The sequence below is a fragment of the Anolis sagrei genome, chromosome 2 (assembly GCF_037176765.1).
Source record: "Anolis sagrei isolate rAnoSag1 chromosome 2, rAnoSag1.mat, whole genome shotgun sequence".
NCBI classification, from domain to species: Eukaryota; Metazoa; Chordata; class Lepidosauria; order Squamata; family Dactyloidae; genus Anolis; species Anolis sagrei.
The window spans coordinates 123,236,666-123,254,987 of NC_090022.1; the positions used below are offsets into that span (position 1 = coordinate 123,236,666).

Below are 18,322 nucleotides of genomic sequence, written 5' to 3' on the forward strand. Positions count from 1 at the left end.
TTTCATTAACACTACCATCACTTCTCTTCCTGTCTACTCGTTTAGCATAACATCTTTGAAAACCAGTGCCTGTTAGGATTTCCAAGGTCTTATTCAAGGAACAAGCAGACATTGTGGCAGATGCTAGACTCAACACAAAAAAGATTGGCACCATCATTACAGTTATGTAATGCGAAGGAAACACAACATCAGAGCTCCTTTTCACATTTAAAGGGTTCATGCAAATTCAGGATAAAGAACTGCAGTCTTCTGTGAAAGTCTTCTTCGGGAGTTGTCAGAGGTCACACATCCATTTTATATTGTTATACATTACTCTAAAATGATCAGCAAAATGTATTAGTGAATGTACAAATAAGATGAAGCTAATGAATTAAATAAGAAGCTTATTCTGATCGCAGCCCTTCAAACAAAAACCATAATAAAAATCTATGTAACTGAAACTATGTATATATTCATGTATGTATGTATGTATGTATGTTCTAAACTCTTTTGGGAGAGTTGTAGCTTAAAGGATGACATACATGCAAGATGGATGGATGGCATCCTTGAAGTGACTGGACTGACCTTGAAGGAGCTGGGGGTGGTGACGGCCGACAGGGAGCTCTGGCGTGGGCTGGTCCATGAGGTCACGAAGAGTTGGAGACGACTGAACGAATGAACAACAACACATGTATTTTAGAGAAATAAATAAACTCCCCAAAGTCATTTTCTGTTGAGCCTGAGAAAGTTTCCAACAATGTCTGCTTTAGAGGATGGAAGTCAAAATGGAGAAGGGAAAATTAAGCATGATTGTAGGCCAAAGCCTTTTTATCCATTGCTGGATCAATGTTATTCTACAAAACAGTTAAACAGCAATACCATGGGCTCCATACAACTGATAAAATCCAGTTTCGTTTTGCATTTGCATTTGCATTCTGTAATGTTCCATCCATGTGAAAAGGTTGGACCCTGCTGTTATCTTTCTTGTTCTGGTAAAGAACGTGTCCTTCTTAAAAACCACTCAAAGCTATCTCTCTATATATCTCCCACATTATACCAGTATATTGGGTTAATGGAATTCTTATTTCTCTAGAAACAATATATAGCCAGAGAGAAACCCTGGGCATCTGTTTCAGCTCTCTCTGCCTTTTTACTTTATCTGGAGATGGCATCTCCCAGCATGCGCCCACACACTTGAAACAGTCAAGGCACTGGTTACAGTTATCATCTTTCAGGAAATGGGGAACTCATAGATTTCATTTCTTTCTTTTTTTACATATCCTGATGAGAATGTCAGATTACTGGCATGCAGATGACAGTGAACAAGTGGACAAGAATTTATTCTTTAAAAGTAGCATCCCTCACCAGCAATACTGGTGCATTCCCTTGCAAAGTGACTGGCCATAATTAAATTTCCCTGAACTCAATGGAGCTCCCTTCGCAGTAAGCCAATCCTGTTCATGCATACTCAAAAATGAATTTGTTTCTGGGACTGATTAATTTTAACATAGTTGTGGTTTATATTCTGGTGATGTTTTATTGTATTGTTGTTTCAAAATATATATCACTCTCAAGTAACAGGTTGCTGCTTACTTGTGCATAAACTTCACTCAATTAAGCTTGCTTCAAGGTATATATGCATAGGCCAATAAAACAATATGAATATGTGGGGGAAAAAATCAAAACATCAGACGTAAACTTTACCTCCTCCATTACACATAATTGGCAGCTGTATAATAACAAAAATAAGTCAGACCACTTTAATTATTCAAAAAATACTCCCAAAGAGCCTATCCAGACCTCCATAAAGTTACTTTTTGGATTAAAATCCCAGCTGGCCTCCACCCAAGCCTGCATGGTCACTGAGACCCTGACAGCTGTAGTCCGAAATAGTTACTTTTTCAAACCTTCCTCTTTAGCTGCCACAGCTTTGCCAGATTGATTATCCTTGGTTCATACAGTTTCACACATTACTTTTTGTGATACATTCTTTGTTAATCTTCATTTATTTCAAATTGACTTGAAAATACAGCAAATAATGTATATCTAGAGTACATATTAAGCTCTCATAGCAATTTCGGAATGTGCAAGATTATGCTATGCTAACCATTTTTGCAGGTGTAGCAACTGATGTTCTGTACACTAACAACATTGTGTATTCAAAGCTAAAAGCAGGTAGAAGTGAAACAGCATCAATTACTTTTAAAGTACCTAGACTACCAGTCTCATTTAAAATTACATCAACTTCCACACATCACTACCTAAAAATGCCTGCCCCTTGTATACACTGATCAACAGATCAGATGTTTCTTAGTTATCTGATCAAGTATGTGAAGACAGAGAACACTTCTTATAACCTAAACCCTTATAACTTTAGTTTTTTTATACCCTGCCACCAGGCCCGTAGCCAGGATTTTGATTCGGGGGGTGCTGAGTTTGATTGGGGGGGGGGGGGCTGAGTTTGATTCAAAGGGGGGGGGGAGCTGAGGATCTACTCTAGCAAACCCTTTGTATCATTATCCCAATAGCCCCATGCATATGGGATATATTGAGCATGGTGATCAGATCATGATATGAATAAATATAACATTTAAATAATGTACCCATAAGGCCATCTCACGGACCACCCTGAAAATTACGGGGGGGGGAGGGGCTGAAGCCTCTCAAGCCACCCCCCGCCCCTGCCCCCAGCTACATGCCTGCCTGCCACCATCTCCCCAAAGAGACTCAGGACGGCTTACAAGGTGCATGCCTGAAAATACAGATTAAAATGCATACAATAAAATAAATATACAACAAACATCAGAAAAACATTGCAATCACAGTACACATTTTTAAAAACAGTATCATGGTTGACAGATTAAGTGCTGAGTGCAGAGGGATCGGGGAATATACAATCATTCCTAGAAAGAACCATGGGAAGGTGCAAAATTAGCTTCAAATCCAATTAAGGTCAGAGCTGGGAGGGTGATAAGTGATAACTTCTCTGAATTATCAGTGGCAGCTCTGAAGTCCAGTGATTTTGCTATATACAACAAATTAGTCACTGAAGAATTTGGATGCATCTACATTGTAGAGTTAGTGCAGTTTGACAGCACTTTCATGGGTCTGGCTCAATGATTGGAATCATGGGAGTTATAGTTGGGTGATTCCACAGCCCTGAGTCATGACAGATAAGTGGTGTCAAACTGCATTAATTCTACAATGTTGATGCACCCAAAGTCTTTCTATTTTTCTATGTTTTTCTATTTTAAATCACTTTTAGGTACATTCATACCCGACCCTGACCTCTAAATTCCAAGCCTGTAATTGCCTGTGTCTAGCTTATATTAACCAGATTAATACCAATAGTCATTTTAAATCTTAAATGTTCATGCTATTCATTGTGCCTTTAGGTTTTCCCTGACAAGCAATGCCCAATCTACATGTCCAGCTTTGCCTACCTCACCCATAAAAATAAAAGTGCACCTGATGCTTATTGATTCCAGAAAAAAATGGCATCTAGGCTTGTCTTTTAATAATAAAAGTTTGCTTCTATATATGACATATGTTTATTTTGGGAAAACTTTATATTTTCTGGCGAGGTAGCAGCATGCCCAGAATGTTGGTGCAGACTAATAATCACAAAAGAGAATAATAAAAGTATTCTGCCTTTATATGAAAGAAAGACAAAGGAAAAAAAACACCAAAGAGATAGTTGACTGACTGTCTTTTTGTACTGCAGAGTCTTGGAGAAGACAAGAGGTTTGATTATGTCACTATTTGAACTGTTAGTGACTTGGGAATTTTGCAAGATTATTTTTTCTACATAATGTCCCCAGTTCAGCAGAATTTCCTATGGCTTTGTGTTCAAAAACAGTCTGCTTCCCAGTGAAGTACCGTATACTGAGAAAAAGATATTCTCACTACAAAAAGAAATAGCTCTTGGATATCTTCCTATTGTCTCTTCTAATCAGAAATATATCAGAAGATTCTGCTTCTCATTCTGAACCGAACATGACTGTCCCTGTACCATCTGGATGTGATGGTACAGGGACAGACTGGATGTAGCTGACTATCTTTGATCATAGTTCTAAACACACCACAGCTTCAGATTCAGAAATCACCGGGATTGTGACTGGTTTCCAACTGGGAACACAAAACATTTGATCGTCTTTTGTGCAGAAAAAGGCAGAGAGGGTATAAGGCAACACATCACTCATTCAGACAGTGAGTGAGAGCAGGTAGATTACCAGTAATAGTGGTTGTTCAAGTGGACATCTGTGAAGTCGAAGAAAGACAGCATTTCAAAGCAGAACCTCTACCTTGCTATAACCAAGAAAGCATCTTTTGGGAGGACTCCATTGCCACTACTGCACAGATCACCATCATTTTCCTTCAGTAACTTCAATTTAGTCTCTTCTAACAGATAACACAGTGGTAGAAACACAGCCATTCCTTCAAGTGGAAGTGGGAGAATGCATGGGTTCACAGAAGACCACTTGAAGAAACACGGTTACAAAGAAGTAATTTTTCTTCTCTATGGTCTCTATAATTCACATAATTGGGAGATGACAGAACTTAGAAATGCATTGGACAGAATATGAGTGTCACATCTGTCAAAAGAGGCACCCCCTCAAGGTCTCATGCACAGATGGCATTAAAGGCTGTACCCACATGGAAATGCCAAGAGTAGTACCCAACCCAAGATGCTGTAGAGGCAGTAATAGTTGTGGTAATAAATCTTCACACTGTGCAGAGAGAAGTCGGATGAACCAAACTGTAAGAAAGCTGTCACAGCACATCTAGCCACTGAAAAATCACTGGGTCATCTGATTTCCAATAACAGGCAAGGGGAACTATGAAACTGTTGGGCTATGAATATAAGGTAGCAACACAGCAAATGTCAATCATACACAGTATCTTTTCTAGAAAAGGCTGAAGAGCATGGCTTGTGAAACACAGAATGTTGACAAAGGTACACGAGAAGAATTTGCAGCCTTGTTTTTATGGAAGTGTAGAATCTGAGGATCTGCCCTGTTCCACTGCACCACTCAGCAAACGGGCCTTAAAGCAAGAAAATAAACTTCCACATGAGGAAATGGAGATTCAAGCCCATGTGAGGGGTTGAAGATTCAATTTAAGCCAGTGCAACCAATGTGTTGAATTTCCTGAACATGCTGCATGCTAAAATGAAGAAGTGCTCACAAAGAAGAATTGGAAAGGACCTCCCTGGTTGATGCCTTCTGCTTTATGCTTCTTTTTACATTTACATTTTAACTGCAACATTAATCAGTATCTTTGGCAATTCTCTTGATTCCAAGAATACTCCATTAATACAGATTCAGCACATTCAGCACCTTTCAAGATGTTGTTTAACTCAGAGTTGAAGACGATTCAACTCTGAAATGGTTGGGGGGAAGGAAAATACAGTGGTATCAAATCCAGTATCTAAAAATGTTGGCGGTCTGTGTGTCAGTGGAATCTGAAGTACTATACTGATCTGGTACTAGAAGGGACAAAGTTAGAAGAGACAATAGTATTTCAAGGGGTAATATTTTTCTAAAACTTTGGGAGGCAAAACTGCACTTTGCCAGAGATAAACATAAAGCTTAGCTATCCTTTTTTTCCTACTCATGGAAATAAATGCCAAGCATATTTATATGAAGCATTGTTATGATATTCTCTAAAAAAAAAAAACCATTTCAAATGACCTTCAGTAGAAGACACCTTACCACAGCATTTACAACGTTTTAAATAAAAGTTCTGGTGCCATAAAAGCCCAATAGAATCTAAATAATTTGGACAAAAATAAATTGGTTTTATCCTATTGTACTTCAAAAGAAATATTAAAGATCTGGGAAATAAAAAATGATCAGTGAGACAGTATTCCAAAAATACCAGTCCCTATGAGGTGAGAAAAAAAATGGTTAATTGAAAGGAAACAGTATTGACTTGTACAATTGGGGAGACAGGAAGTGTGTGTGTGTGTGTGTGTGTGTGTGTGTGTGCAGGTGGCTCCCAAAGACTTGCTCAGTTCACCCCTAAAATGTCCCAGAAGTTTTCTGAAGACACAGAAAAACTCTATTTATATGATAGATTTTTTAAAAAGGGATATTAACTACTAACAATTCCCTAGTTATAAAATTTATTTAAACAAGAGTCATTTTGATGATGTAATTCTACAGTGAAATGTAATGATGAAAATAGTAGATCAAACATTAAAAACAAATACATGCAAATGAAAATACAGTGAGGTGAGCAAACAAACAAACAAAAGCAGAAAGCAGAAATAACTTTCAAGTGGTTTGAAAGCTTAATTGCCAAGACTACACTAAACATGACCGTAACCCAAACAAATAATTTTAGCTGAAATTTAAGAAACTAACATTTGATTGTAACTTAAATGTTTGCCAGCAAAATCCACAGCTTTGGGCTACTAATGTTATCAAAATGGTTCATATCAGGGAACTGAATCAACTTTTGTTCTTGCCTGGAACAAAGCGGACAGAGAAGATAAGTGAAACACCAAAAGCAAAATTAACTTGTATTATAACGTTATTACAACTAATACAAGAAGATTGTATCACACAGTTTTCTATTCTATTTTGTTCCATGATGTAACACTGCTTTTGAATGATGTAACTTTTCGCAACTCTTTAAACAATGTAGCTTTATTTGTTCAACATCCGAGACAAGACAAGGGGATATTTCTTGCGCTCATAACTGTGTCACCCGTTGTTTTGTGCTGATGAATAAAAACAGGCCAAGAAACCATGGAAGATAAGAGGTACATGGCACTCTTAGCAGAAGAAAGCAAAGACATAGGTCAGCAGTTGGCTGCCCGCCCAAACCGAGCCGCTTTTTTTGCAGATTTAGCTGCAGTTAACTATTGAGAATACTTGCAGGGTCATGACTGAACCATGTATTTGTTCTATTCCTATCCTTACTGACATTTCATTATTATGTAACTTGTCCAAACAAGTGAAACGAGACTGGGCACAGTATGAGCTCATCTCTCTCTATATATATCTACTAAAACAAAGACCTATATTTTACTACTAAGAAACAAAAACACACACTAAATTCTTTTTAAAGCTTAGTCATCTGTGGGCCTCTTTAACAAGAACGCTTGCCAAGTTATGTATGGCAATACTGTGGTATGGATTAATGCCTGAAAATTAAACTCAAACCATTTTGCTTCTGCTGTTTTTGTTTTAGTTCAAAGAAAAAGAAAATTACTTTTATCCTTCTGGCTCTATTCCTTCATTCGCTCACAGAGGGTTATTTCCCTTGGTACGTTTTTTCTTCAAATGAGTACTACATAAAAAGTGTTGATCACTTTCACTTGGTAGTTATTTTTAAAGTCTGAAACTGAAAACTGAATATAGCTTTTCTCTCATACAGGCCATGTTGAATACGTCCGCAACATTAAAACTTGCTTCACTCTCTCAAAAAACAACCTTCTCATATTATTAAATCAGCTATCTAAAAGTTATATCAGAATCAGATCAGCATGGCAGCAAAGATGTGGACCAAGAAGTTCTATTTCTCCATGAATCATTGTGTGATTCACATGTGCCAAAATATGGCACAACACAGTCCCTTTAGTATAAGAGAGAGAACCATGTGCCTCTCTTGGTGCTCTCAAGTTGCAGCTACGAGGAGCCCTAGTCAATGGTTTTAAAGAGAGCTGGCCATTGTAGGCCAACTGAATTGCAGGCCAACTTTTGTGAGTGCAAGTGTGCTGGTACATTGCTCCAATGGAGGGGTCCGGATATCTCAAGTTTGTTCCCTGGGTTCTCTGTTGTTGGATCCTTTTTATAGAACAATTAAAGGTTGCCACCCTTGCCTTGGTAGATACGTACTTCTGTGTGTCACATTATTGTTGTATGTCAGCTCTAACTTCTGGTGACCTTCTCCTAAGGTTTTCTTGGCAAGATTTATAAATGGGAGATACTTTATTGCTTTCTTTGGAGGCTGAGACAGTGTGACTTGTCCGAGGTCACCCAATGGGCTTTCCTGCTTGAACTATGTAGTTCCCATTCCTAGGTGCATACTTAAATCATTGCATTACTCTGGCTTTACAATAGCAGTATCTAACATATACTCAATAATACTATCCAATATATCCAACATTAGCAGGTGACTTGTGCCAATGTTCTGAGCATGAGAGTTGCTTCCCTTTTATCCATTCCTATCCCAGCTCTGGAGGTTCTTGTACTTCCAATCTTGCACTATTGTCTTTCCACTAGAGTGCAGACTCCTACAAATAAAAATCATGTGGAAATAAATCACTGCAAGGACTGCAGAGTTTCACAAGAATCTATCTTGAAAGCCCAGAAAGGCAAGTTAGACTACCTTTAGAATTCAAGCAAAACAACACAAAATCTTAATATAAGTGTGTGTGTGTGTGCTTCCATATCACCTGTCAACTTATGCTCCCTTTTGTTCAACAGGAAAAGGCCCCTTTTTTACTTACACAGGCCTTTGAGACTTTAAAGAATGTGGAAGATGGATGCTTGAAAGTGGTATCGTGTACTTTTATCTTTTATAGTAGTAATTATTTTAACTGTTTTATCCGTGTGGCTTTTTAAACTAATTGCTCTTTGTTTTTTTAACACTTTTGTAAAGTAAAACTTTAACTGCATTTCTCTTCAAAATTGTAATAAGCTGCTCTGGGTTCCATGCCAAGACAAAGGCAGGAAAAAAAATTAAAGAAATAAATAGAATATCAATAAAAACTATTACTAATAATCCTGCATCAACTGACAATTACAGTTGATGTTGCTACAACATCTTCCAAGTCTTCCTGTTAAAAAAGTGTTTCTCAACTTGGGGGTCAGGACCCCTGGGGGGATCATGAGGGGGTGCCAGAGAGGCCATCAAAGACCATCAGAAAGCACAGTGTTTTCTGTTGGTCATGGGGGTTCTGTGTGGGAAGTTTGGCCCAATTCTGTCATTGGTGTGGTTCAGAATATTTGTTTATTTATTATTTATTTACAGTATTTATATTCCGCCCTTCTCACCCCGCAGGGGACTCAGGGCGGATTACAATGTACATATATATGGCAAACATACTCTTTGATTATAAGTCAACTATAATTCCCAGCAACTACAGCTCCCAAATGTCAAGGTCTATTTTCCCCAAACCCGCTAGTGTTCATATTTGGGCATATTGAGTATCTATGCTGTTTGGTCCAGATCCATCATTGTTTAAGTCCACAGTGCACTCTGGATGTAGGTGAACTACAACTCCAAAATTCAAGGTCTATGCCCGCCAAACCCTTCCAGTATTTTCTGTTGGTCATGGGAGTTCTGTATGCCAAGTTTGGTTCAATTCCATCATTGGTGGAGTTCAGAATGCTCTTTACTGTAGGTTAACTATAAATTCCAGCAATTACAACTCTCAAATGACAAAATCGATCCCCCAACCCCACCAGTATTCAAATTTGGTCCAGTGAATGAAAATACATCCTGCATATCAGGTATTTACATTACAATTCATAACAGTAGCAAAATTACAGTTATGAAGTAGCAATGAAAATAATTTTATGGTTGGGGGTCGCCACAACATGAGGAACTGTATTAAGGCATTAGGAAGGCTGAGAACCACTGTGTTAAAAGAACTGAGACACTAGTGATGGAAGAATGAGATATTTTTGAGTTAGGCCACTGACCAAATTAACATAGGTTCTAAAGATAAGCAAATTGAAGATCTTTTTGAAAGTTTGAAAACTATGGATTTTTTTTAGTAATAACAAATCTAGCAAAGTAATTAGGAATTTTAGTATATCCCCCCCCCCTTTTTTTTTTCTTTTTGTTATAGCCAGGATTTGAGGGAGGTGCGGTCAAAGCTCTACTGTGTACCAGTTTGCCTTTTCATCCTTTTTTCTTTGTTTGTTTCTTTATTTTTTATTCCATATTACTTTGAATGCAAACTACACTGTACAAGTGAAAATTAACTTCTTTTTGTAAAGAAAGAAATTGCATGCTTTCCTCTTAAGAAGAGTTACAAGGACAAGAACTCACACTTTTTGGATGTTGGATAGCAGCTTCCCTTTGCAGCCTTATTCGCTGGGGCATCATCACATCATCCTGTAAGAAGAATATACAGTCATTGAAAAAATAAATAAACAAATGACAGAAAGAGAGCCCACTGCTATTCTTAAACAATAACTAGCAAATTGTTGCCAGATTAGCTGGTCATTTTACTAATCAGAATATCAAATCAAAACACACAAAGAATAGGTTACAGATAATGGAAAAACTCCAGCTACCCTGTTAGTTCAATGGTTACCAGGTAGTATTTAACAATAAATAACCAGTGTTAGATGAGATGACACTCCCTCCTGAAAACCTATTAAGCAGGGGTCCTCAAACTAAGGCCCGAGGGCCAGATACGGCCCTCCAAGGTCATTTACCTGGCCCTCACTCAGGGTCAACCTAAGTCTGAAACTACTTGAAAGCACACAACAACCATCAGCCAAAAGCAGGCCCACACTTCCCATTGAAATACTAACAAGTTTATATTTCTTAAAATTGTCTTCATTTTAATTATTGTATTGTTTTAAGTGTTTTTTGCACTACCAATAAAATATATGCAGTATTCATAGGAATTCATTCATTTTTTTTTCAAATTATAATCCGGCCCTCCAACAGTTTGAGAGACTGTGACCTGGCCCTCTGTTTAAAAAGTCTGAGGATCCCTGCTATAAAGCTTTATACAGTGTATTTGAACCCTAGTGTGCCCATTCGTAGAAAAGTTGGATTTGGCCATTAGAACATACGCCTTGGTTACGCCCCATTTTGAATTATGTTCTCTGAAACTTCTGTTGGCTCAAAGAGCTCCAACCGGATTGCTAACTGAAACTGGCTACAAGAAATGCACACCTACTTTGTTACAACAGCTCCATTAACTGCTGGTCTATTCTCCAGAGACAATTCAAAGTCCAGAGACAATTCAAACTTTGAAGCTTTATTCAGCTTGGGTCCAGGCTATTTGAAGAACTGTATTTTCCTTTATGAGCTCCTTAGGGTTCCATGATTGCCTGGAGATATCCTGTTTTGTCCACTACTTTCCCAATCTTGTTTTGTGGGAACAAGAAGAGGGCCTTCTTAGTGGCAGCTCCCAGACTGTAAAACGCCCTCCACAGAGAGACCAAAATGGCTTTATCCTTGCTCTCCTTTAATCAACAAATCAACAAATTGAGACATTGGGTTTTAATGCTTATTTTTAAAGTTTATCAATTGTTAAATGTTTGAATGTTTAATGAAAGTTTTGTATTATTATAATCTGTATTGTTTTTAAAATGTGTCTTTGAGTCTCATTACACAATCTAACCAAAACAAAAATTTGGTGTCTTGGTCTTTCGGTCTGTTCCTAGGATTATTTGAAGTGTTGATTCAGAAAATCGCATTGGATAGACTGCATCAGCTCTAGATATGGTTATCATGGTTTTCTATGAGTGATATCAAAAAATAGAGTTTACTGGAGACAGGTGGGGGGTTGGTGCCATTTTAGAATCAGCAAGTGAAATATACCAAGAATAGAGCTAACATCTGAGGAACCAAAAGGTGTTTTGGCCAACCCTTTAGTCTAATTATTGACACAAAACAGCACATATATAAAAGTAATATTAATAACCACAATAATCATAATCCTAAGGACAATTAACATGGGTTAAAGCAAACCCAGACATTTTATATAAGAACTATTTCAACATTATGCTCTTTCTACCTCTGAAGAATAAGTTATCACATTGAATCATGATTTTAAAAATATCTATGTACTAAAAAGTAAGAAAATCTAAGAGTTTCATCTTTGCATTTTTGAGTATTTACATCAAGCCAACCAACTTGATACAGTTTTTAATACAACAAACTTATTTGGTTTCAATCATTCCTATTCTCTACAAATTAGATATGTTAAGCAATATTGTTCACTATTGATATCACTCAATATTTACATGCATTAACATATAGATTACACTGAAATCCTTTTCTTAGCTACTCTTCTAAGAATTGTGTGAAGCACATTCTTCTTATTTGGCACTTGGGGAATTAAGGCTAAAAAATGGGATGCAAACCAAATCTTGAATCTGCTGACTATAGCCACAGAACCCACAGGAACCCAGCAACAGCTGTTTGCCTCTCTCAATTATGTACATATGTTGAAAACAATATATGTCTTGATAACATTAGTTGTGAGTCCTGGGCCTAAAGATATTGATGTTAGTATTCAACTGAGAATGGTTCAGTTAGCAGAATTGGCTAAGCCAAAAGAGTCATTTTACTCAATACTCTCACTATAAAAAAAAGCCCAAGCATTGAGATAATCAGCAACTTATTATGTTCTAAATACAATTTAGAACCACTGTCCTCAGTCATGCACTCATTTTCATTCCATCCTACAACCACAAACTGATCGGTTTTCAGCCACTGTTCTTGACTAGTTATTAAATGCTTCCAGAAGTAGGACTGTGTATAAGGGAGATATTGGTTCCTGGACTAATCTTTTAATGCATGGCAATGAACTTATATTTCTCAGTGTACCAATGTTCTCCCATGCTTTCATTGAGAAAACCAAAATATTAGGACATTCCAGAATACTGTTAAATCAGTCAACTATATGACTTCATCTGCAACAGAAAAAAATCAGTTTGTAAACTATTTAAAATGTTTTTCAATAAAAGTGTTAAAATAACATTTTTGTGACAGAATTTAAATACAGTTATGAGCCTTGTATTGGTAGGACCAATGCTGGTAGTTTCACTTATCTACTTCCAACAAAATACATCCTCTCTGGGCATTTCCTGTGCTCCTCTATGAAACTCTTTTATTTCTAAGGGGTTCATTGTATCCATACAAAGTCCAGGAATGGGTCCCTGCAGATATGGGGTTGTGCTGCATTTTTTTTCATGAAGATTTCACTGTAATTTGCTAGAATTTAAAAGTTCTTATTTGATATAAAAAGTCAAAAGGGAGTTCTCAACAAATCCAGTCATAATCTCCTGTTATCTTCCAAGATTTATGTTTATTCACTTGTATAAGAAATTGGGAAGTGGGTGCCCACATGCCATTGTACTGCCCTTTAGACAGCCCACAGAAAACACTATGCTCCTTTACCTAACATGACCTGAGACTGTAACCAATTCCCATCAGATAGGCAAGGGAATGGTGCATCATAAGGTCCATGTAATTTAAAGAATCCCTACAATAAAAAAACGACATGTGTGCCATACATGTACATGCAGCCATAGGAAATACTAGATCAACCTTCTTCAACCTGTAGCAAACTTGCATACATAAGAGCAGCAACATTTCCTGAAAATCAATTGCTTGGCACATTCCATACAACTGACACTGAGATTATATTCTGAATAATTCCATACTGAATTGGTGGATCAAAACCAAGAAACAGAAAAAGTAAATAAGAACAGCCATGAATAATACTAAGTCACACAGCCATAACATCTGTTTTCGGCAATTCCTGCACAACACTAAGAAACTTTTTCCAACTGAAACATGAAATAATTCCTAGATCCATATCCATTTCAGGGATTTTCTCTTATCCTTTTGCTTTACTATTAAAGCAAGAGGATAGGAGAAAGCACGAGAAGAAAAATATTTATCAACAGATCAGGTTTATATGTTACTTAACTCTTGCAATTTTCTGGAAATTCAAAGTTTTTCACTATACAAACAGTGGGGAAGGAACATAGGGGAGCATGACTGGCTGTATAATGAATATTTTTTCCAGGTTTTGTAACACTGTAGTAAATCATAAACACTTTAATGAGAATAATGTCAAAGGCTCTAAACTGTAAAACATTTGTGCTCGTGCCAAAAGAGATTGTAACTGGTTTGAACACTAAGAAAACATTGTACCTCTTTGAAAAAAGAAAGAAAGAAAGAAAACAAAGCAAACTGGAACTTTTCCAAGAAAGAGACAAAATAAAGAGGGAAAATATAAATGCTGCTGCAGTTTGGAGGAAAGAATAAAAACAGCTATGTAAAAACTGAAACAGTTACACAAAATCCTTTTCAGTTCCAAATGGGACACTCAAATGCATACTGAGATAAAATACACATTCTCCCATCACCCTGCAAACTGAAATAAGAGATAATGAGATAGATAGATAGATAGATAGATAGATAGATAGATAGATAGATAATGCGATAGAAAATGAACACCTTAGTTAGCTTTTCTAATGTGGAATGATGGTAACCCCTCCTTTCAGGGTCAGTACTATCAGAAAGGTAATATGCACAAGGTATTCTCTAGCTGGGGAAAATGGAAGAAAAAAGAAAGAGAGAGGCAAACCAAGGGCAAGATAGATGGATGGTATCCTTGAAGTGACTGGCTTGACTTTGAAAGGGCTGGAGGTGGCCACGGCCGACAGAAAGTTCTGGCGTGGGCTGGTCCATGAGGTCACAAAGAGTACGAAGCAACTGAATGAATAAACAACAACTCTAGCCACAAGCTTGGTGGGATGGACATACCAAGCCACTTTGTTTCTCTCCTGAGGAATCTGTACAAGGACCAGGTAGCAACAGTCAGAACTGACCACGGAACAACAGACTGGTTCAAGATTGGGAAAGGCATAGGGCAAGGCTGCATACTCTCACCCAACCTTTTTAACTTGTATGCAGAACACATCATGCAATGTGCGGGGCTGGATGAATGCAAAGCTGGGGTGAAAATTGCTGGAAGAAACATTAACAACCTCAGATATGCAGATGACACCACTCTGATGGCCGAAAGCGAGGAGGAGCTGAGGAGCCTTCTAATCAAGGTGAAAGAAGAAAGCGCAAAAGCCGGGTTGCAGCTAAACATAAAAAAAAACCAAGATTATGGCAACAAGAATGATTGACAACTGGAAAATAGAGGGAGAAAATGTGGAGGCGGTGACAGATTTTGTATTTCTAGGTGCAAAGATTACTGCAGATGCAGACTGTGGCCAGGAAATCAGAAGACGCTTACTTCTTGGGAGGAGAGCAATGTCCAGTCTTGATAAAATAGTAAAGAGTAGAGACATCAGACTGGCAACAAAGATCCGCCTAGTCAAAGCCATGGTATTCCCTGTAGTAACCTACGGATGTGAGAGCTGGACCTTAGGGAAGGCTGAGCGAAAGAAGATAGATGCTTTTGAACTGTGGTGTTGGAGAAAAGTTCTGAGAGTGCCTTGGACTGCGAGAAGATCCAACCAGTCCATCCTCCAGGAAATGAAGCCCGACTGCTCACTGGAGGGAAAGATACTAGAGACAAAGTTGAAGTACTTTGGCCACATCATGAGGAGACAGGAAAGCCTAGAGAAGACAATTATGCTGGGGAAAGTGGAAGGCAAAAGGAAGAGGGGCCGACCAAGGGCAAGATGGATGGATGGCATCCTTGAAGTGACTGGACTGACCTTGAAGGAGCTGGGGGTGGTGACGGCTGACAGGGAGCTCTGGCGTGGGCTGGTCCATGAGGTCACGAAGAGTCGGAGACGACTGAATGAATGAACAACAACAACTAGCCACAAGCAGTAGAAAGGAAGGAACAGGTTCCTCTCTAAATCGTTCTGCTTAAATATTCCTGAACAATGCCCCATACAGATTTAAAACTATATTTGTGATCTACAGAGCCTACAAAGAAGGAGCAGTAGAGCTCAAGTGGAACTCAATGCACCACCCAATTGACTATGGATGCTCTTTTCATGACACACAGCTACACAGAACTTGGTTACTGGGAAGAGACCAACAGGTTTGGGGCACACCTATAGGAAAGTGATTTAATTAAGCTACTTATAAAGTTGTCTAGTTCATAATTACGTCTGAATTCAGGGACATCAACACCTCTAAAGTTATCCTTATTAAATTAACTCCTATTAGCAATGCAGGCTACTTTGTGTATTTCAATGCTCTTCATGATGGAAATAGCTATCTGGGACATTCCAATTACCAGCTGGAATGACTACAGATTCATCTACACCAGGGGTACCCAAACTAAGGCCCATGGGCTGAATCTGACCTGCCAAAGTCTTTTTCCCGGCCCCCAACACTACAACCACGTGCATGGGTGGCCAGCACACACACTCACACAGCAGCTGCAGAAAGCACATGTGTGTGGAAGCAAAGAGGGCAAGCAAGTGTAAGCTGCAGAAGCGAGTGTGCGTGTATGGCGGTGGTGGATGTGTGGTGAGGGTGTGAGCGGCAGTGACAGGTGTGTGGTGGCAGTGGCAGTGTGTGTGTGTGGTGGCAGGTTTGTGGCAATGGCTGGTGTATGTGGCATGTGGATACGTACTGCCAACACACTGAAAAGTCCAGTCTCCCAACAATCTGAGGGATCATGAACTGGCCCTCCAATTTAAAAGTTTGGGGACTACTGAGCGACACTATAGAATAAATGCAGCTTGACACCACTTTAACTGCCAAGCCTCAATGCTCAGAAATCATGGGAGTTGTAGTTTTACAAAGTCTTTAGCCTTCCTTGCTAAAGAGAGCTGGTGCCTCACCCAACTATAGCTCCCAGGATTCCATAGCATGAGGCCACAGCAGTTAAAGTAGTGCCAAAGGGATATAATTTAAAGTATTGATGAACCCTATGTCTCAAATCTTTAACCTTTTCATACAACATGGATAGATTATCAACCCCTTTTCAGAGGAAATGGAAAATTAGGAGTTTGACTAATTACAATGAAAGCACAACATTTCCACTTGCCCTATCACAGATATTACTAACAATCCCCAAAGTTAAAAGGAAAAACCAACCAAGTTCCTCATTCTATAAATATAACTCTCTCAGCAAGATAAGTTTGCATGCATCAACTTGAAGGTTATATATTTCTGCTAGTAAAAAGAAAAACATAACAGTCATGTAGCAAAAAAGTTATTGGACACAAAACTTCTTCCCACATGAGAACTTCTGCTCTCTTTGGATTACTTTGGAATAGGGAAAAACCAGGAAGCTTGATAACAAACTGCAATTTGTCTTTACAAACTTCAGCTATAAATCACTTCAGGCCAGGCTAAGCTGAACACAACAGGCAGCATAAACAGGTTCTTCTGCATTAAAAACAAAACATAAAAGAATTCTCATAAGAGGAAATGATCTGATGAGAGACTGTGGTATTTCTCCTGTGGATTCAGTGCACCATCTCAAATTATCCCAGTGTTATCGCAGAATCATTCCATAAATAAACCAAGAATTGGCAACTTGGAAGACCCTGAACAGACTCAGAAGTGGAGTGAGCAGATCAAAAGGCAATCTGGCAAAATGGCACTACCTAAAAGAATCCTCCACCTTGTGTGACTGTGGAGCAGAACAAAAAACTCAGCACCTGTATGCTTGCCCACAATGTCCTCCCTTATGTACAGAGGAAGAATCGCTGTTGCTCGTTTTTGGTCAAAAGATATTTAGCAGCTGGTGCTCCTTCTATTTTTATCAGTTTTTTACAAATTTATGCAATGCTTTTGACACAAAATAAATTCCACAAATATCAAATTCTTACATTTATTCCTTGAGTTATCTGCTGTTTCTAACATTTTGCTTGTTTTAAAATAGAGGGAAATGACAAAAAGATGTTTTTTGTCATTTAGAACAAACATCAAAACATCATGATATGTAACTAAGAGCCTTACATTTAATTTTACTTTGCACTACAATTTCTTTTAAAAAATTGGTTTAGAGCAAAGGGCAATATTTTCTTCATTGAACTTCTGTGGGTGTGTGTGTAAATCTTTTTTACATCTCAAGAACAGTAAAGTTACCGGTTCAGCTCTAAGCTCTGAGCATCATCTACATTCTACAGATTAAACCATTGGTTTTATCTAGTTGTAACGCAAGCTTATATAACATGGAAGAATGTGTAGTGTATAGATATTTTTCATACTGGTGGCCATCTTGGAAAGCCATCTTCTCTTGTCCAAATACTAAAACTCCTATGAGCAGAGAAATGGATAAAGCTAATTGCAAATCTTGATGCCACATGGGATTAATGAATGACCAATAAAACAATGATGGTTGGTAGCCCTTTTGTAAGTGAGGCAGTGAATCTGCTACAGAGTTTGGCCAATACTTTGAAGGTGCTATACAAGACAGTGAACCTTGATGCCAAAATGGCTCACCACCTTGAAGTCTCCTTAAAAGTTCATAGCCAGAGCAGGTTCACCACTCACTGACAAAAGAGGTCAGTTTGATCATTTTATTTTCTAGGGAAAGTTCAGATTCAGTTTGCTCTAGGGCCCATTAATTGGTCATTTTAGCAGTCTGTGGTGTTAATACAACTCTCCATATTTCACAGAATTATTAAAAAAGAGGGGAAAGCGATATATGAGTACTGAATCTCCTAATTTAAATAAACTGGAAAAAGGTCCACTT

General features: G+C 38.2%; 1 protein-coding gene across 4 annotated transcripts in view; it reads right to left on the minus strand.

The window, feature by feature from the left end:
- Nucleotides 1-18,322, minus strand: part of B3GNTL1 (UDP-GlcNAc:betaGal beta-1,3-N-acetylglucosaminyltransferase like 1) — a 216,208-nt gene that overhangs the window by 187,108 nt on the left and 10,778 nt on the right. For all 4 annotated transcript variants that reach the window (XM_060764529.2, XM_060764530.2, XM_060764528.2 and 1 more), the window contains exon 5: nucleotides 9,991-10,056. In XM_060764529.2, coding sequence (XP_060620512.2) covers nucleotides 9,991-10,056 — 66 coding nt within the window. The remainder of the gene's footprint in view (nucleotides 1-9,990; nucleotides 10,057-18,322) is intronic.